This window comes from Chlorocebus sabaeus, unplaced genomic scaffold (genome assembly GCF_047675955.1).
Source record: "Chlorocebus sabaeus isolate Y175 unplaced genomic scaffold, mChlSab1.0.hap1 unalloc_scaffold_413, whole genome shotgun sequence".
NCBI lineage: Eukaryota > Metazoa > Chordata > Mammalia > Primates > Cercopithecidae > Chlorocebus > Chlorocebus sabaeus.
This window is the reverse complement of record NW_027327719.1, coordinates 229,650-250,178: the sequence shown is the minus strand read 5'-3', so window position 1 is coordinate 250,178 and position 20,529 is coordinate 229,650. Positions and strand designations below refer to the sequence as shown.

The 20,529-nt window shown below is 54.4% G+C and overlaps 1 protein-coding gene across 1 annotated transcript; it reads left to right on the top strand.

Annotated features, from left to right (window-relative positions):
* Positions 1-361: 361 nt before the first annotated feature.
* LOC140711261 (SH3 domain and tetratricopeptide repeat-containing protein 1-like) lies at positions 362-14,250 on the top strand. The gene is made up of 3 exons (XM_073014188.1): positions 362-1,627; positions 3,370-3,492; positions 8,602-14,250. Exons 1-3 carry the CDS (start codon positions 1,439-1,441, stop codon positions 8,854-8,856), a joined length of 567 nt encoding a protein of 188 aa, XP_072870289.1. The 5' UTR covers positions 362-1,438; the 3' UTR covers positions 8,857-14,250.
* Positions 14,251-20,529: the final 6,279 nt, after the last annotated feature.

Genomic DNA, 20,529 nt, shown 5'->3' with positions numbered 1-20,529 from the left:
AGGCGGCCCGCCTATGGAGCCCAGGCTCACAGAGGAGTGAAGGAGGCAAGCAGGGGCCTCCGAGCACAGCCAGCCTCACTTCGATGCTGGGAGACTAACGTCTTCCATTTTGCCTTCTGCCCAGACCAACTGCGGGCCGTCCAGTGACTGTGCTACTTCTACAGCCACCGTCATGCCCAGCGAGGCCCAGTACGTCATCTACCACGATCTCCAGCTCTCCCTGGCCTGCAAGGTGGCCGACAAGGTGCTGGAGGGGCAGCTCCTGGAGACCTTCAGTCAGGTCTACCTGTCCCTGGGCATGGAGCGGTAAGGGCTGGCTTTGCAGTGGTGGAGGTGGGGGCGGGCAGGGAGAGGGGCACAGGGAAGCTGGCCCAGGGCCCAGCAGCCCCTCTCCTTTTGATCATTTGGTGCTTTGGCATCAGATGCTTTGAGCTGGCCGGCCTGGGGTCATCCCAGGGCTGCTGCTGGCCCGTGAGTCCCAGCTTGAGCCTCCCTTGTTGGGTCAAAGGTCATCTCAACCCCAGCAGAGGCAGTACGTGCACTCTGGGCTGTTCTTCCTACTATGGTGGCTTTTGTCATCTTACCTGTGCCTGCCCCGAATCTTCACTCCTGGCCTTCATCTGTCCCCTTAAATGTGACCACAGTAGCCACCTGTGGCTTCTCTCCCACAGAAGACAGAGCCAGTTGTGTCACCTGCTTCTCTGGGGCAGGGTTTCAAGGTCTCACATCCCATATTTGGCCTAGTCAGCTTCCTCCAAGCATCCTGACCTGGTGGGGTAACCATGGCCCTGGCCACCCCACCCATAGGGCCCAGTGACATTGCTGCAGTCACAGCCCCTTGAGTGTTGGACTTACTGAGAGAGCAGAGGAGCCGCCAGATTCCACAGGGACCTGGGAGACTGAGTCCGGTCTTGACCTCAGGTTCACAGAAGGAAAATGGGCCAGTGTGCTAGAGCCATGCTTCTCAAAGTGTAGTCCCTGGACCAGTAGAGCAGCATCCATGTCACCTAGGAGTTTGTGGCAAGTGGGAGTTCTAGGGCCTGCCCCAGGCCGGTGGAGCCGGAAGCTCTGGGGGCAGGGCCAGCAAGCTATAAGGACAGGCCTCCGGGTGACTGTGATGCCTGCACACCTTGAGAACCATCAGCCTAGATGGCCTCTGAACACTAACGGCTCCTGGTGCGTCTGGAGAAGACACCGGCCATGTCTGGGAGGCAGGGGAGATGGACTAGCACACTCCTCCTGCCACAGGGCGGCATGATGCTCGATTCCCTCAGAAGGATGTCCTTCATCTTTTCCATGCCGTGTGTGTTCACCCTGGCCCTCCCAGCAGCCTGGGAAAGGCAGAACACTGCACACACAAGAGGGCCGTTCCCAGTCCCCACATGCCAGATTCATCTGTCACCAGACCCACGGGAGGAGGCAGACTGGTTCCAGGAGGATGAGAGCCCTTGTTCTGACACCTGTGTCTGATTCCAGGGCCTACAAATCCTCTCTGGACTACACCAAACGAAGTCTGGGGATTTTCATTGACCTCCAGAGGAAAGAGAAGGAGGCACATGCCTGGCTGCAAGCAGGGAAGATCTATTACATCCTGCGGCAGAGCGAGCTGGTGGACCTGTACATCCAGGTGAGTGGCAAGGGATGCAGGAGGAACCCTGTGCTATTCACTCTCTGTCCATCCACCCATCCATTCATCCTTCCATCACCTATTTATCTGTTCATTCTTCCATCCATCCACTCGCCTGTTCATCCTTCCATCCATCCATCCATTCACCTGTTCATCCATCCATCCCTTTATCATCCATTCATTCAGCCACCATTCATCCATCTGTTTGTCCGTTCATCCTTCCATCATCCATCCATTTACCTGTTCATCCTTCTAGCCATCATCCATCCTTCTGTCCATTCATCCATCCGTCCTTTTATCATCCATCCATTCACCCGTTCATCCATCCATCCATCCATTCATCCTTCTATCAACCATCCATCCACCTGTTCATCCTTCCATCCATCCATGATTCATCCATCTATCCATCCATCCATCCTTCCATTCATCTGTCCATCCATCCATCCATCCATCCATCCATCCATTCATCCATCCTTCATCCATCCACTTGTTGTTCCATTCATCTGTCCATCATCCATCCATTCACCTGTTCATCCATCCATCATCCATCCTTCCATCATCCATCTACCTATTGATCCTTCCATTCATCCATCCTCTCACCCATCCATCCATTCACCGTTCGTCCATCCATCAATCATTCATCCATCCACCCACCCACCAATCTACCTATTAATGCATCCCTCCATTCATCTATCTGTCCATTTGTTTATCCATACATTCGTCTATCCACCATCTATCCATCCCCATGTACATACATCATCTACCCTCCACCCATCCATACATTATCTACCCACGCATACATACATCCAGACATACACACATCATTCCACCCACCCATCCATCCACCCATCCACCCACCCACCCGTCCGTCCATCCATCCACCCGTCCGTCCATCCATCCCAGCATTAATCTATCCACACACCCATCCATCCATCCATGTGTCTACATCTCCTCGTCCATTCATCCATCCATCCACTCATTCCTAAGCCACTGCTGAGCACCTGTTGTGTGCCTTTTCCCTCCCTCCAACTGGTTCCCTCACATCCTCCCCCGGTGGCCAGCATCTTCTCCCTGAGGGCAGAGGCACGGCCCCTCACAGTGCACAGCACTTGCTGGTATACAGTACATGCTCAAATAATGTGACCACTCAGTTAACACACAGAAGAACTTGCTCCAAGCGACACGTGGCACATCTCCTTACAAAAGGAATCTATCACAGTGGCTGTTTTCAGAGGCTTTCCCAAACACAGTGTGATCTGGAACAAATTGTGAAGTCCACGAGCCTGGTGAAGCTTTCATTATTGAGCACCTGCTGCACACCTCCTTGAGCTGAGGAGAGGGATCAAGAGCTCATGGCCAAGAGGGGACCAGGCCCACCCACAAACACTGAAACACTGCTGATGTGGCAGGCATGTGACAACGCAGAAAGGAGCCAGGGGCTGGGCTCCCAGCAATCTGGGGGCCACGGAGACTGGTTTGAGTGCAGGGGGAGTGGGCTAGGGCTAGCCCTGGTGGTAGGATTCACAGGTGTCGGGCTCCTGGGCTGCAGCTGCTCAGTCACCTCCTGGCACTCAGGAGCATCAGTTCATTGTCCTCATGCCAGTGGTGGGGGCAGCCCTCATGCACAGGGTCTGAAAAATGCTCAAGTGTACCTGTAGTGTGTGAGGGGAAGGAGCCTGGCAAAGGTGCGCGTAGCCACCTCGCTAGGTGTGGGTCTTGAGGGAACTTCTGTCTCCTTTCAGGTGGCACAGAATGTGGACCTGTACACAGGCAACCTCAACCTGGGGCTGGAGCTGTTTGAGGCAGCTGGAGACATCTTCTTCAATGGGGCCTGGGAGCGGGAGGAAGGCATGTCCTTCTACTGGGTGAGCTGGCCTGTGGGCTGATGTGGGTGGGCCTCAGTGGGGCACCTGGAGGGCCGAGACACAGGTGTGGCAGGGTAAAGGCCTCCCAAATGGAGGCAGGGCCACCCATGCACATGATGAGTTTCCAAGTGGTCTCACCGGGAATGATATTGACCATGCCCCTGCCTGGGACAAACGCTCGGGGCCTGGACGTGACAATGGCTCTACCCTTGTACCTGATGACCTCAAGCAACCATGAGTGGGAAGTCCTGTCCCCATCTTCCAGATGAGGAAACTGAGGCTCAGAGAGGCACAGGGACATGTCAAAGGCCACACAGCATATCAGTGGGAGGCCCAGGTCTGCATGCACCCCGAAGTGGGACGGCTTCTCCCTTCCTCTGAGCTCACGGTGTGGCTCAGCCCTGGGCACAGATCAATGTGGTGTTTTTAGAGCAGAGAGGAGTGCTGGCTCCCCCCAGTCAGACCTCCGGTGCCCAGGTGGGAGAGGCTGGTCTGAGGCTATCGGGTGTAGCTGGATGGGCCTCAGGTGACTCTTCAGCCCCCAACTTGGATGTCTGAACTGTGTGTTATCCCAGAGCACAGAGCTGTGTCGAGGTGCAGGGATAGCTGGGGTGTGGGAAGCTCCAAGCACGTGTTTGAGCTCTGAGGAGGGCGCTGGGCAAGGTGGGTGCTGCGAAAAAACTGACCCCACCTGCCTGTGTGGTAGGACCGGGCCCTGCCCCGGCAGTGACTACGGACAACCGCAAGGTGGAGCTGCAGCTACAGCTGTGCAACAAGCTGGTGTCACTGCTGGCCACACTGGAGGAGCCCCAGGAAGACTTGGAGTTTGCCTACATGGCCCTAGCACTCAGGATCACTCTGGGCAAGTCCCCTGAGCCCCCGCCCTGCCAGGACCCACACTTTGCCAGAGCCCAGCCTCCAGGTCTGCAGGGCAGGAGCTGAAACAGCTGCTGGATTTTCCTGGTCTCCTGTCCAGGCAGGCAGATCTGCCCAACTGGCTTCCCCGTCCGTCTGTGGGGCACAGCCCGAGGTCTCTCACGCAGTGCAGAGTTCCCTGCCTGACTGAGCTCTGCTTCCTCTGCCTGTTCCCGCTGCTGACCACAGGGGCCGCCCAGTGTGCCCTCTGCCTTCCAGACATGCCAGGCATCTCGTTGGTCCCTGTATGTGCCAGGCTGAGTGGCACATTCCCTTTCTCTTGTGCCCTTCCCACCCTCATCAACCACACGACTCTCTGGCTGATAAAATCCCAGTTCCCCTTCCAGCAGTCTGCCCCTTAAGGCCGGGCATCCCCTGGTGCTGTGCCAGGGTCGTCTGTCCCCCTCCAGAGACAGGGAACCCTAGGCAGGCCACATGCCCCAGCGCCTTGTGCCCCGTGGCCCAGTACACAGTAGGTGTGCAGCTGACTCCCCAAGGTAGGGGGCTCTGATCAGGACACACCCAGGAGGAGTCGGATGTCACGTCTGTGGGTTGCCTGGAGCCGGGGAGCCCGGGAGCACCTGGACTGCATGGCTTTTGGGCTCCCCTGGTTAAAACCAGTGAGCAAAGGCAGGTGGCTATGTGTAGACACAGAGCTGGGCCATCCAAGTCCGACTTTGCCAAAGCCTCTCAGTAGACAGGGGCAGGCCTTACTAGTTCTGCTTTGCAGATGGGAAAGTGAGTCTGGGAACCTGGAAGGGAACGGCCAGAGCTGCCCAGGTGACCACAGGTGCCTGGAGACAAGCCAGGTGTGCTGCCTGGGATCTGTATACCTGCTCCTGAGGGGCATGTGCCCTCCCTGTCCCAGGGAGCCACATCCTCACACCTGCCCCTTTGGCCTGCACCCCAGGGGACCGGCTGAACGAGCGCGTGGCCTACCACCGGCTGGCCGCCCTGCACCACCGGCTGGCCGCCCTGCACCACCGGCTGGGCCATGGCAAGCTGGCGGAGCACTTCTACCTCAAGGCCATTTAGCTCTGTAACTCGCCGCTGGAGTTCAACGAGGAGACCCTCTACTACGTGAAGGTGTACCTGGTGCTCCGTGACATCATCTCCTACGACCTGAAGGTGGGTGGGAGGGGCAGGGCTCGGGGTGTTCCCAGCCCCCTTGGAGTGGGATCTCCACCCGGACCCCAGAGGCCTGGGTTCCAGCCTTTCTTAGGAATGGCCCAGTGGCCTCCCTGGAGCTCTACACCCAGCTGGAGGAGCCGGCAAGGTTAGCAGGTAAAACCCAGCTCCCCAGATGGCCAGGCCCCACCCTCAAGAACTCAGTCTCAGCCAGGGAGGCTGACACATGAGTGGGTAATGGTGGCCTCTGGGTAAAGAAGGGGGATTGTAGTCAGGGGGCCCTCCTGGAGGAGGTGACACCAAAGCTGAGTCTTGACAGTCAAGTGTCAAGGTGAATTTAACAAAGAAAACAGGGTCGGGAGAGTGACATTTCAGAGGACGGCATCATCCTCACATTGAATCCACGTTGCAAGATCCAACCGAAATCCTGGCGCCTCCTCTAGGAAGCCTGCCCAGGGTGCCAGCCTGCACTGAGCAACTCCTTCCTGGAGTCCCGAGACACCTTGAATCTTCACATCACCCAGGAAGGGTGGGGTGGTACCAGTGTCTTACCATTGGGTTCACAGACAGGGAAACCCCAGCTCAGGGCAGGTGCAGTGGGGCGGGGCCCCAGCCAGCCAGGCTGAGGCCTTGTTAGGTCGGGTGTGTCTCGAGGGGAGGTGCTGTGCTCCCTCTGCCCCCAGCCCTGCAGGGGTGGAGAGCTGGGATTGGCGGACTGAGATCTGTGGTGTCTCCACCCATCTGCCCAGCGGGCACCGCCCCTCCTTAGCATCACACCAGCCTCGTGTCAGTGCTCCTTACGGGCTGAGGTGCCAGGGCACTCCAGTCCAGGGGCCGAGATCTTGGGGGCCTTAGAACAACATGAGGAGCTGGGGCAGCCCTAAGACCCTGCCCCGTATACTCCACCGCAGGCCTGGGGCTGCCCGGGAGGCCCCCACCCAGTACTGGCGACACCTGGTGGTCAGACGTGGTTTCTGTGGCCTCCCAAGTCCCAGCCAGATAGGGAGGTGCCAAGTATCAGGCCCAGGGGGACGCTGCTCACCGCTAAGGGGCTCGACTGAGACCCAGGGGGACGGACCTCCCAGAAGAGGCCTTTATCTGTCTTGGTCAAGCCTGCCGCCCACTCCGCCTGTCCAGGAGAAAGGAAAGCGCCAAGTAATACCTGAGAGGCCAAAGTCCATGGTTGGGGTCGAGGGACAGAGGCCTCCTTCACCTCCTTCCCATGCACAGCCCTCCTTCCCATGCACAGCCTTCCTTCCCATGCACAGCCTTCCTTCCCATGCACAGCCCTCCTTCCCATGCACAACCCTCCTTCCCATGCACAGCCCTCCTTCCCATGCACAGCCCTCCTTCCCATGCACAACCCTCCTTCCCATGCACAGCCCTCCTTCCCATGCACAGCCTTCCTTCCCATGCACAGCCTTCCTTCCCATGCACAGCCCTCCTTCCCATGCACAGCCCTCCTTCCCATGCACAGCCCTCCTTCCCATGCACAGCCCTCCTTCTCATGCACAGCCCTCTGGGCCTCATCGTGACTATGCTGTCAGTGCAGGCCAGCTTCCCACAGGGAGGCCCCCTTGGAATTCCCCAAGGGCGGCTGTCTTTCCAAGGCTACACCCTGCTCCTTGTATAGGAGGCTCTGGACCCAGGGCCCAGAGGAGTGGGAGAAAAAGCCAGGCTGGATGGGACCTGGAAGGCTGGCAGAGAAGCAGGGGTAAATGGGCATCTTTGCCAATTGCCTCTAAAATGGGGTCCCCTTTAGTCTACACATGAGAGTGAGCCCTGGAATAGTGTGGATTAGGTGTTTACTGGCTCACGCTGTCACTCACTAGCTGCTGCACACACTACAGGCACATGGAAATGCACACGCAAATGCACACAGGCACAGGCACAGGCACACACAGGCGCACACGCACAGACATGCGCACGCAGACATGCACACACAGGCATGCACACAGGCACACACACAGGGACATGCACGCACAGGAACACAAACACTCACATTCACATGCACAGGCACACGCAGAGACATATGTATTGGCTGGCTCCTTCCTGTTTAGTTGGGAAGCCCCCACCCCTTCAGGAAGCCTTTGCCTTCCACCCCCGGCTGAGTCTGGGGCCTCCTGGGCTTCCCTCTACCACAGCCCGGGCCACCCTGCGTGGTCAGTGTTCACTCCCAGGACCCTCAGACTGGAAGCAAGGACGTTAGGCTCAACCATGCACCCAGCACAGAGTCCAGTGTTCGGTTGGGCCAGGGGGCATTGGATGAGCAGTGGCAGTGACTCGGGGCCTTCTCACGCCCCTGCTCCGTGTGTGGGGCGGGGCAGTGAAGGAATGGACTGCTGCATGTTGGACTTTGTCATTGGCCCTGGGAGCCATCTTGAGATGGTAAAGAGGGACAGGCCAGGCATGGGTCTTAGAGAGGTCCTTTGGGTGACCCCATGTGGAGGAGGTGCCTGGGGAGAAGCCGGGTGGGGGATGGGAGGGTCAAGGAGGAGGTCTGGGAGATGGCATCCCAACCCAGGGATGGTGAGTTTGAGCCAAAGACGCATTGAAAATGGGAGTGGATGTCTGGGGAGTCACACTCCGTCAATATTTCAGGGAACATTGCCAGAGAGGACACCTGTGAGATGGTTTTGTACCTGGCCTGGCCCGTGGAGGGCCTGGAAATGGTTAGCATGGACAGGGGCCAGAGGGGAGCCTGGGTCACTCAACACCATGCCCCTGCTGTGGCTTGGAGCCACGGGTCCTGCATGGAACTCTCAGAGCAGGCAAGATCTGCCCTGACCTCAGCCCATGGGGAAAGCAGCCACTGCCTGCAGAGAGAGTGGCACTGGGGCAGGAGGCTTGGGGTGAGTGGGGTGTAGGGGCAGTCAGGAAGGCTTCCGGGGGTGTCAGGGTCATCCCCACCTCCTGCAGCTGAGACCACAGCAGTGTCACAGGCTTCGGGGCTCATGGGGTGAGCCAGCATCGGATGGACATGTGGAATGACCTGGAGACAGGAACGGCCTCTGGGAAGACAGGCTCCGAGTCCCCCTTTTGCTGACCATGACCTGTCCCCTTCAGGACCCGTTTGATGCAGCCGGGTACTACCAGCTGGCACTGGCAGCCGCCGTGGACCTGGGCAACAAGGCACAGCTGAAGATCTACACGCGGCCAGCCACCATCTCCCACAACTTCCTCCTGGACTGCGAGAAGTCGCTCTTCTTCTACCAGAAGGCCAGGACCTTCGCCACAGAGCTCAGCGTCCACAGGGTCAACCTACCTCCTCTGCCACTCTGCGGGTGGACCCCCTGGTTGGCCTCCAGCCACCCTCGCTGAGGACAGTATCTGAGGGGGAGTGGGTTTTGTGCAAGGAGGATGATCTCCTGCCTCTCCTGGTGTCTCCCGTAGCTCATTTTCTGGGTAATGGAAGCATAAAAGCAGGGTTCAAATAGCAATAAATTTTTTTTTTTTTTTTTTGCAAAAACATACCGAAGTCCCCATGGCATCCTTCCCTGTGTGCTTCCTGGGCTGTGTCTAGGGGACAGCTGCTTCCCTGGTGGCAGCCCTCTGATCTTGGGGATGAGAAGGACCGTGAGTCCAACAGACCTGGGCCAGGTCACCATGAGCCTTGGTTTCCTCGGCGGCCAGAGTGGAGATGGTGATTGAACTCTGGGCAGCTCCCTGCTCTCCCTGCTCAGAGTTCTTGCGGTAGGTCTCGTGCCACCCTTGCCTTTAACCTTCAGGCCACTGTGCCCGGATGTGGGAGCTGCTAGTGTCCCTGTTCGCCATTGAAGAACTAGAGGCACAGAGAGGTTAGGTATCTGGCCCACCGTCACACAGCAGGTAGAGGCAGACACGCAGAGCCCAGTACACTGACCACCACACCACCCTGCCAGCCTGCAGCCAGGAAGGTGTCCCCCATTAGGACCCAAGGTCAGCTCCTGGACCTCTCTCGTGGTGTCAGGAGAGCCGCAGGCCAGTGAGGGTGGCCCCGGGGATCCCTCACTCAGTGTCCTTTGCTCCCAGACTTGGTTGGGCCGAGCCTGGCCAGTCCCACCTCTGGCCACTGGTCAGCCCTGCGGGAAGTGAGATGCAGGGATCTTCGCCTGTGTAGACGCTGCTACCCTGTATTGAAAGCCTTATCTGGGCTGCCCCCCAGCTGTCCCCACCCACACCCTCCCCTTCCGGACCCCGGCCCTCATCCCAGTCCCAGGAATCCCAGGTTTTCTTTCTTGGAATCTCTTGGCCCCAGGGAATACAGTTCACACGGTCTCTTTGCCAGTTTACGCAAGGAAACTGACGTTCAGAGACTGTGGGTGTCCCACGTGATTGTCACACTGCACTCTCCCAGACCCCTCTTTTAAACACTTTAAATGAGGTGATTTTCACATCGCATGCAATTAACTCTTTCAACGCAAATAATGTGGTGGCATTTGTACATTCACAGTGCTGTGCAACCACCCACACCATCTAGTTTCAAAATGTATTCATCTCCCCAGAAGAAACCTCCCATCCTCACTAAGCAGTTACCCCTCCTTGGTATCCCCCAAGCCCCTCGTTTAATGGAAGGGGAAGCTGAGGTCCGGAGAGAGACTTGCCAGTGGGCAGCGCTCTGATAATAAGGAATCAGGCACCCATCTGCTGCTTCAGCCCTGGGTTGGTTTTCCACCCAGCAGAGGTGACAGAGCCAGGAGGTTCTGGGAGCGCCACAGGTGTCACTGGTTCAGTCCTGGGTTGGTTTTCCACCCAGCAGAGGTGACAGAGCCAGGAGGTTCTGGGACCCCATGCTTGCAGCCAGAGCCCTACCCTAAGCCTCCCCACCAGGGGGCAGCAGAGAGCTTTCCAGAACCGGCCGCGGGGCTGGCGGGAAGCAGCGGGTCAGAGCTGCTGACAAACCTCACGTGGACCCCAGATCGCTGTCTCTGTGGGTTGGGTTTGGGAATTGGAGGGGAGGCCGCATGATTGGAAACGTGAAGACAGCACGGCCTGGCTGGAGCAGCCGGAAGCGCCGTCACGTTGAGTGAGGACACAGACCTCCTGCCCGCTGGGCCGGGCCTGCAGCCATTCTTCTCGGGGTGGGGCCCGTAGGTCCGGGTTGCTCTTTGTCCCTGACCTGCTTCAGAGTCCGGGAGGCTTTGGAACTCTGCCTCCCCATCTACGCCCACCCTGGCTGGTGCCATGAGGGGCCTGGATCCTGGGATCCTGTTCCTCTTGGGCAGCAGAGTCTGGGGGACCAGAGGAGATGAGGGGTCTTCAAGCCCCACATTCAAACCCCAGCCCACCACTGACAGTCTGGGGGTTCGGGATGAGGGAGTTGATGTCTCTGAGCCCCAGTTTTGTCACCACTAAAATGAGGCCGATATAATGGGGCAGAGTGCCAGCCCCCGGGCTCACAGAGGCCTGTTTCCTACTGACAATACCTCTTACTCCTAGGAACAGCTCCAACAACCACACACTAGGGAACACTCAACCCAGGCCAACTTGTCAGAGGCACGTGAACCAGAGCGACTCCATCTTGAATGGGGGCTGGGTAAAGGGAGGCTGAGACCTGCTGGGCCGCATTCCCAGGAGGCTGGGTATTCTTAGTCACAGGATGAGATAGGAGGTCGGTACAAGATACAGGTCATAAAGACCTTCCTGATAAAGCGGGTTGCAGTAAAGTCGGCCAAAGCCCACCAAACCCAAGATGGCCACGAGAGTGACCTCTGATTGTCCTCACGGCTCATTATGTGCTAATTATAACGCATTAGCTACTACATGACACTCCCACCAGCACCGCGACAGTTTACAGATGCCATGGCAACATCTGGAGGTTTCCCTACATGGTCTCAGACGGGAGGACAGAAACTCTCATTTCTGGGAATTGCCCACCCCTTTCCTAGAACACTCATGAATAGTCCAACCCTTGTTTAGCATATGATCAAGAAATAACCATGAAAATGGGCAACCAGCGACCTTTGGTGCCTCTCTGCCTGTGGAGCAGCCATTCTTTATTTTCTTTTCTTTTCTTTTCTTTTTTTTTTTTTTGAGATGGAGTCTCGCTCTGTTGGCCGAACTGGAATGCAGTGGCGTGATCTTGGCTCACTACAACCTCCACCTCCTGGGTTCAAGCGATTCTCCTGCCTCAGCCTTCCTAGTAGCTGGGATTATAGACACCTGCCACCACGCCCAGTTAATCTTTAGTATTTTAGTGGCGACAGGGTTTTGCCATGTTGGACCAGGCTGGTCTCGAACTTCTCACGTCAGGTGATCCACCTGCCTCGGCATCCCAAAGTTATAGGATTCCAGGAGTGAGCCGCTGCGCCCGGCCAGAGTAGCCATGCTTTTATTCCTTTTCTTTCCTAATAAACTTGCTTTCACTTTATGGACTCGCCCGGAATTCTTTCTTCTGTGAGATCCAAGAAACCTCTCTTGGGGTCTGGATCGGAACCACTTTCCAGTAACAAACTTGCTTAACCTCTCAGACCCTTCGTCTCTTCATCTGTAACCAAAGACAAAGCCTCCCCCGAGGTTCCAAAAGTGTGGAGAGAACGCATGGGAAACGAGGGGCACAGAGTTGGTGTGCAGAACCAATATCACAGACTGGGTGTCAAGCCACTGTCATACTGGAAGTAATCTCATGCTCTCCCCCAAGTTATGAGGAACAATATCACAGGGGAGTGTGTACCTTCTCTGGTGGTGGGAGTAATATCATCATCTCTATCTTTAGATGACAGGAACGATGTCACAGGGTGGGTGTACACCCCGTGTTTTTGGAAGCAATGTCATTCTCTCTTCTTCTAGGTTTTACGATTTACATCACAGGCGGGATGTACACCCCTTGTTATATTGGATGGAGTCTCATCCTCTTTCAACCTGTATCTTTAGAACAATATCCCATGGCGGTTGTATATCTCTTCAATATTGGTAGTAATACCATCTTCTCCTTTCCTGGATATAAGAAACAATATCACAGGAGGGTGTACACCCCTTGCAATGTTGGTAGTAATATCACCTATCCCCTGTGGTTATTAAGGACAAAATCCCAGGGTGGCTGTACGGTTCCTACGTTATTGGGAGTAATAACATCCATTCACCCCCTGGATATCAGGAACCATATCACAGAAGAGTTGTCCACCCCCTTCGATATTGTCAGTCATGTCATCTTCTTCCTGCCTGGATATTAGGAACGATACCCCAGGGTTGGGGGCGGTGTACACCCACTGCGATATCGAAAGTAAAATCAGCCTCTTTCCCGCTGGATATTAGGCACTATATCACAGGTGTGTGTGCACCTTCTGGGATATTGGGAGCACTATCAGCCTCCACCCCGCTGCATATTAGGAACAACATACAGGGGGCAGGGTGGTCACACCCCCTGCGATATTGAGACCAATATTCTTCTTTCCCCTGTACATTAGGAACTACATCACACGGGTCTGTACACCGTCAGAGATACTGGGATTCATGTTATCCTTTCCCCAACTGAATGCCAAAAATGATATCACAGAAGGGTGTACACCCCCTGCAATATGGCCAGTAACATCATCGTCTGTACCTTTGGATACTAGGAACAACATCACAGAGGATGTGTACACTCCCCTGCAATATTGGGCATAATGTTATCCTCTCTTCCCCTGGATATTAGAAACGATATCCCTGGTGGAGGGAGGTGGAGTACCTTAAGAACAACATCACTGGGTGGGTGTACTCCTCCTGCAATATTGGGTGTAGTATCATCCTCTATTGCCTAAGATACTAAGAATAATATCACAGAAGGGGTGTACAGCCACAGCCCCTGCGTTATTGGGAGTAATAGCGTCTTCTCCCACTCTAGATATAAGGAACAATATTCCAGGGATTGTGTACATCCCTTGCTATATTGGGCATAATGTCATCGTCACCCAACGTGGATATTGGGTGCAGTGTCTCAGGGGGGGTGTACACCTTCTTCGATATTGGGAGTAATATCATCCTCTTCCCTCAGGTTCGTAGGCTAAATATCGAAGGGGTTTTACAACTTGTGCGATATGGGCAATAATATCCTCCTATCCCCACCTGGATGTTAGGAACTATATCACAGGCGGCTGTACACTTCTTGGCATGTTGGGAGTCTTATCATCCTCTCCCATCTTGGATATTATGAAAAATATTAGAAATGAGGTGTACACCCGCTGAGATATTGAGAGAAATATTATGCTCTCCTCTTCGGGATATTAGGAACAATATCGCAGGAAATGTGTACAAACCCTGCGATATTGGGAGTAATATTCTCTTCCTTTGAATATAAGAAACACTATCACAGGAGGATGTACCCCCCCGTGATACTAAGAGTCATATCATGTTATTCGGAACAAAAGCAGAGTGGGTGTGTAAAACCCCTGCGATATTGCCACTAGTATTATCTTGTCCATCCCAGGATATAAGGAACAATATCAAAAGGGGATGTACATCCCTGTGATATTGGGGATGATATCTTCCTCTCCCCGGCTGGCTATTAGTAATATCTTCCTCTCCCCGACTGGATGTGAGGGAAAATATCAAAATGGAGGTCCACGCACCTTGTGATACTGGGAGTAATATCATCCTCTCGCACCCTGGATAGAAGGAATAAAAGGACCGAAAGGATGTAAAAACACTGTGGTAGATTCAATTATGTCATCCTCTACCCTCTGGTTATTAGGAACAACATCATAGAGGAATGTACACTTTCTGCGATATTGGGAGTAAAATCAACTTCTCCACACCGGATATCAGGAAGAAGTCCATTAATTATTAATATTAATAACTATAATAAAATTAATAATAATCATTGTCATTAATAATGACAATAAAGATACTAAATATTAATACCGATTAAAAATTTAATATTAGCATTAATAATTAATAACATTATTAATAATAAAATATGATATCAACAATTAATGTTACTTAAATCAATACTAAGCGATACTGGCAAAAAAAATTACCAATTAATATTAATAAATGACATAATTATTAAAAATTAATTTCTGACATCCATCATCTATTTAAAATCATCATCAATATTAATAGTAAAATATTAATTGATAGTATTACTGATAATTATTAAAATTGATTCTTCATATTTAATAAATAATTATACCATTGTTTCCTGAGCAATGCACTGAAGATGCACACCCGTCAGTGAAATAGTTCATTATTTGCAGAGGAGGAGACGATTCTACTCACAATATTCTAAATAGGCTGTGAGACCACCATGGCTCCCAATAGCCAAGGGGGGGAGAGGGGGTGGCTATTGGTCCCCACCTCGCGGGGGGTGGCTCACCCCCCTGCGAGGTGGCTCCCAATAGCCAAGGGGGGGAGAGGGGGTGGCTATTGGTCCCCACCTCGCGGGGGGTGGCTCACCCCCCTGCGAGGTGGCTCCCAATAGCCAAGGGGGGGAGAGGGGGTGGCTATTGGTCCCCACCTCGCGGGGGGTGGCTCACCCCCCTGCGAGGTGGCTCCCAATAGCCAAGGGGGGGAGAGGGGGTGGCTATTGGTCCCCACCTCGCGGGGGGTGGCTCACCCCCCTGCGAGGTGGCTCCCAATAGCCAAGGGGGGGAGAGGGGGTGGCTATTGGTCCCCACCTCGCGGGGGGTGGCTCACCCCCCTGCGAGGTGGCTCCCAATAGCCAAGGGGGGGAGAGGGGGTGGCTATTGGTCCCCACCTCGCGGGGGGTGGCTCACCCCCCTGCGAGGTGGCTCCCAATAGCCAAGGGGGGGAGAGGGGGTGGCTATTGGTCCCCACCTCGCGGGGGGTGGCTCACCCCCCTGCGAGGTGGCTCCCAATAGCCAAGGGGGGGAGAGGGGGTGGCTATTGGTCCCCACCTCGCGGGGGGTGGCTCACCCCCCTGCGAGGTGGCTCCCAATAGCCAAGGGGGGGAGAGGGGGTGGCTATTGGTCCCCACCTCGCGGGGGGTGGCTCACCCCCCTGCGAGGTGGCTCCCAATAGCCAAGGGGGGGAGAGGGGGTGGCTATTGGTCCCCACCTCGCGGGGGGTGGCTCACCCCCCTGCGAGGTGGCTCCCAATAGCCAAGGGGGGGAGAGGGGGTGGCTATTGGTCCCCACCTCGCGGGGGGTGGCTCACCCCCCTGCGAGGTGGCTCCCAATAGCCAAGGGGGGGAGAGGGGGTGGCTATTGGTCCCCACCTCGCGGGGGGTGGCTCACCCCCCTGCGAGGTGGCTCCCAATAGCCAAGGGGGGGAGAGGGGGTGGCTATTGGTCCCCCACCTCGCGGGGGGTGGCTCACCCCCCTGCGAGGTGGCTCCCAATAGCCAAGGGGGGGAGAGGGGGTGGCTATTGGTCCCCACCTCGCGGGGGGTGGCTCACCCCCCTGCGAGGTGGCTCCCAATAGCCAAGGGGGGGGAGAGGGGGTGGCTATTGGTCCCCACCTCGCGGGGGGTGGCTCACCCCCCTGCGAGGTGGCTCCCAATAGCCAAGGGGGGGAGAGGGGGTGGCTATTGGTCCCCACCTCGCGGGGGGTGGCTCACCCCCCTGCGAGGCGGCTCCCAATAGCCAAGGGGGGGAGAGGGGGTGGCTATTGGTCCCCACCTCGCGGGGGGTGGCTCACCCCCCTGCGAGGCGGCTCCCAATAGCCAAGGGGGGGGAGAGGGGGTGGCTATTGGTCCCCACCTCGCGGGGGGTGGCTCACCCCCCTGCGAGGCGGCTCCCAATAGCCAAGGGGGGGAGAGGGGGTGGCTATTGGTCCCCACCTCGCGGGGGGTGGCTCACCCCCCTGCGAGGCGGCTCCCAATAGCCAAGGGGGGGAGAGGGGGTGGCTATTGGTCCCCACCTCGCGGGGGGTGGCTCACCCCCCTGCGAGGCGGCTCCCAATAGCCAAGGGGGGGAGAGGGGGTGGCTATTGGTCCCCACCTCGCGGGGGGTGGCTCACCCCCCTGCGAGGCGGCTCCCAATAGCCAAGGGGGGGAGAGGGGGTGGCTATTGGTCCCCACCTCGCGGGGGGTGGCTCACCCCCCTGCGAGGCGGCTCCCAATAGCCAAGGGGGGGAGAGGGGGTGGCTATTGGTCCCCACCTCGCGGGGGGGTGGCTCACCCCCCTGCGAGGCGGCTCCCAATAGCCAAGGGGGGGAGAGGGGGTGGCTATTGGTCCCCACCTCGCGGGGGGTGGCTCACCCCCCTGCGAGGCGGCTCCCAATAGCCAAGGGGGGGGAGAGGGGGTGGCTATTGGTCCCCACCTCGCGGGGGGTGGCTCACCCCCCTGCGAGGCGGCTCCCAATAGCCAAGGGGGGGAGAGGGGGTGGCTATTGGTCCCCACCTCGCGGGGGGTGGCTCACCCCCCTGCGAGGCGGCTCCCAATAGCCAAGGGGGGGAGAGGGGGTGGCTATTGGTCCCCACCTCGCGGGGGGAGCCTCCACTTCGGCCCCCCGGAGCTGGTGCTGCCTGTGCTCCACTTGATGTGAATGTTGAGTGTGAGGGATCCACACGGCTGCTTGACCCTGCATCTCCTTCCTTCTTGTTGCTGAAGCCAGTTCTGTTCTCTCTTTCTCCACCTGAGCTGCACTTGAAGCCAAGACGAAGGGTGAGAAGTGGTTGCTACGAAGGACCCTCCTGCAGCGAACTGGAAGTAATATCATGCTCTCCTCCACAAGTTATGAGAAACAATATCACAGGGGGTGTGTACCTTCTCCGGTACTGGGAGTAGTATCATCATCTCTTCCTTTAGATGACAGGAACAATATCACAGGGTGGGTGTACACCTCGTGTGTTTTTGGAAGCAATGTAATTCTCTCTTCTTCTAGGTTTTACGATTCATATGACAGGCGGGGTGTACACACCTTGTTATATTGGATGGAATCTCATCGTCTTTCAACCTGTATCTTTGGAACAATATACCATGGGGGTTGTATATCCCTTCAAAATTGGTACTAATACCACCTTCTCCTTTCCTGGATGTGAGGAACAATATCACAGGAGGGGTGTATACCCCTTGCAATGTTGGTAGTAATATCACCTCTCCCCTGTTGTTATTGAGGACAAAATCCCAGGGTGGCTGTACGGTTCCTACTTTATTGGGAGTAATATCATCCATTCACCCCCTGGATAAGAGGAACCATGTCATGGAAGAGGTGTCCACCCCCTTCGATACTATCAGCCATGTTATCTTCTTCCCGCCTGGATATTAGGAACGATACCCCGGGGTTGGGGGCGGTGTACACCCACTGCGATATCGAAAGTGAAATCGCCTCTTTCCCACAGGATATTAGGAACTATATCACAGGTGTGTGTGCACCTCCTGGGATATTGGGAGTACTATCACCCTCCACCCCGCTGCATATTAGGAACAATATACAGGGGGCAGGGTAGTTATACCCCCTGGGATATTAAGAGCAATATTCTTCTCTTTCCCCTGTACATTAGGAACTACATCACACGGGTCTGTACACCTTCAGTGATATTGGGATTCATGTTATCGTCTCCCCCATTGAATGTCAAAAACAATATCACAGAAGGGTGTACACCCCCTGCGATATGGCCAGTAATATGATCGTCTCTACCTTTGGATACTAGGAACAACATCACAGAAGATGTGACACTGCCCCGCGATACTGGACATAATGTTATCCTCTCTTCCCCTGGATATTAGAAACGATATCCCTGGTGGTGAAAGGTGGAGTACATTAAGAACAACATCACTGGGTGGGTGTACACCCACTGCGATATTGGGTGTAGTATCATCGTCTCTTGCCTAGGATATTCAGAACAGTATCACAGGAGGGGTGTACAGCCACAGTCCCTGCGTTATTGGGAGTAATAGCATCTTCTCCCCCTCTCTATATAAGGAACAATATCTCAGTGTGGGTGTACATCCCCTGAGATATTGGGCATAGTGTCATCATCTCCCAAAGTGGATATTGGGCATAGTGTCACAGGGGGGTGTCCGCCTTCTTCGATATTGGGAGCAATATCATCCTCTCCCCTCAGGATTATAGGCAAAATATCGAAGGGGTTTTACAACTCGAGCGGTATGGGCAGTAACATCATCCTCTCCCCACCCAGATGTTAGGAACTAAATCACAGGCGGCTGTACACTTCTTGCGATATTGGGAGTCATATCATCCTCTCCCATCGTGGATATTAAGAACAATATTACAAAGTAGGTGTACACCCCCTACGATATTGAGAGAAATACTATGCCCTCCCCTTCGGGACACTAGGAACAATATCGCAGGAGGTGTGTACACCCTCTGCGATATTGGGAGTCATAGCATCCTCTCCCCCTGAATATAAGAAACAATATCACAGGAGGATATACAACCCCTGTGATATTGAGAGTCATATCATTTTCTTTCCCTCTGGATATTCAGAACAATATCACAGTGGGTGTGTACACCCCGAGCGATATTGCCACTGGTATCGTCGTCTCCCTCCCAGGATATAGGAAACAATATCACAAGGCAGTGTACACCCCCTACAATATTGGGAGTAATGTCTTTCTCTTCCCTGCTGGCTATGAGGAACAATGTCACAGAAGAAGTGTGCACCCCCTGCTCTATAGGGGGTGATATCCTCTCCATCCCTGAATATTTGGAAAAATATCACTAGGCAGTGAACACTTCCTGCAATGTTGAGACTAATCCTCTCGCCCCCTGGATATTAGGAATCATATCACAGGGGTGGTGTACACCCACTGTGAAATCGGCAGAACTATCATCCTGTCCACCATTGCGTCTTAGGGACACTATCACGGGGGAGGTCTACACCCCCTGCAATATTGGGAGTCATATCATGCTTTCCTACCCAGGATATAAGAAACAAGAAGACCGAGGGGATACACACCCACTGCGATAGTTTCAATAACATTATCCTATATCCCCTGGCTATTAGGAATAACATCATAGAGGGGTGTACACTTTATTCGATGTTGGGAGTAATATCATCCTCTCCCCGCCGGATATCAGGAACAAGTTTATTAATTATTAATATTAATAAATATAATAAGAATTAATAATAATAATTGATATTAATAATCATAGTAAAGATAGTAAAAATTGATACTGGTTAAAAATGTTAATGATTAATATTAATAATTAATAGTAATATCTATTATTAATAATAAAATAATGATATCAGCAATTAATGTGGCTTAAATCATTACTAAGAGATGTTGGTAATAAAATAATGATTCATATTAAGAACTAATAATATTGTTAAATGACATTAAAATTAATAATTAATTTTAAGCGTGTATAATCATATATGTAAAATAGTTCCTCAAAATTAATAACGGTATCTTATTAATTAATAGTGTCATTGATAATTATTAAAACCAATCATTCATGTTTAATACCTAATCATATTATTACACAATACTGCAAGGGGTGTACACGTACATGAGATGTCGTTTCTAATATACAGGAACTGATATCATGACATTAGTTTTAACATCGCAGTAGGTGTACACTGACGCTGTGACATTAATCCTAATATCCAGGGGGAAAGAGGAATACATGACCCCCAACATAACAATAAATGGACAGTAACTTGCAAATATTGCTTCTAATATGCACGGAAGAAGCGCAGGATACTATTCTCCATATTTCAGGGAGGATACAGCTCTTCTGTGATATGGTTCCTAGTATCCGGAGGGGGAGAGGATGATAATAATTCCAGTATCGCAGGCTGTGTTCACCCGCCCTGTGATATTGTTATTAATAAGCTGAAAGGGAGAGGATGATATGACTACCCATAGAGCAGGAGGGGTAAACCCAGCCTGGGATAGTGTTTCTAATATCCATGGAGGAGAGAGCCTGACGACCAATAGCCACACCCTCTCCCCCCCTTGGCTATTGGGGGCCACCTCGCGGGGGGGTGAGCCACCCCCCGCGAGGTGGGGACCAATAGCCACCCCCTCTCCCCCCCTTGGCTATTGGGAGCCACCTCGCAGGGGGGTGAGCCACCCCCCGCGAGGTGGGGACCAATAGCCACCCCCTCTCCCCCCCTTGGCTATTGGGAGCCACCTCGCAGGGGGGTGAGCCACCCCCCGCGAGGTGG

What these genes read in the sequence shown, in the direction of transcription:
- LOC140711261 (XM_073014188.1), top strand. Translation starts at nt 1,439, where the DNA reads ATGAGAGCCCTTGTTCTGACACCTGTGTCTGATTCCAGGGCCTACAAA. An exon ending in TGGTGGACCTGTACATCCAG is followed by an intron (nt 1,628 to 3,369) that starts GTGAGTGGCAAG and finishes GTCTCCTTTCAG; the next exon opens with GTGGCACAGAATGTGGACCT. An exon ending in AAGGCATGTCCTTCTACTGG is followed by an intron (nt 3,493 to 8,601) that starts GTGAGCTGGCCT and finishes TGTCCCCTTCAG; the next exon opens with GACCCGTTTGATGCAGCCGG.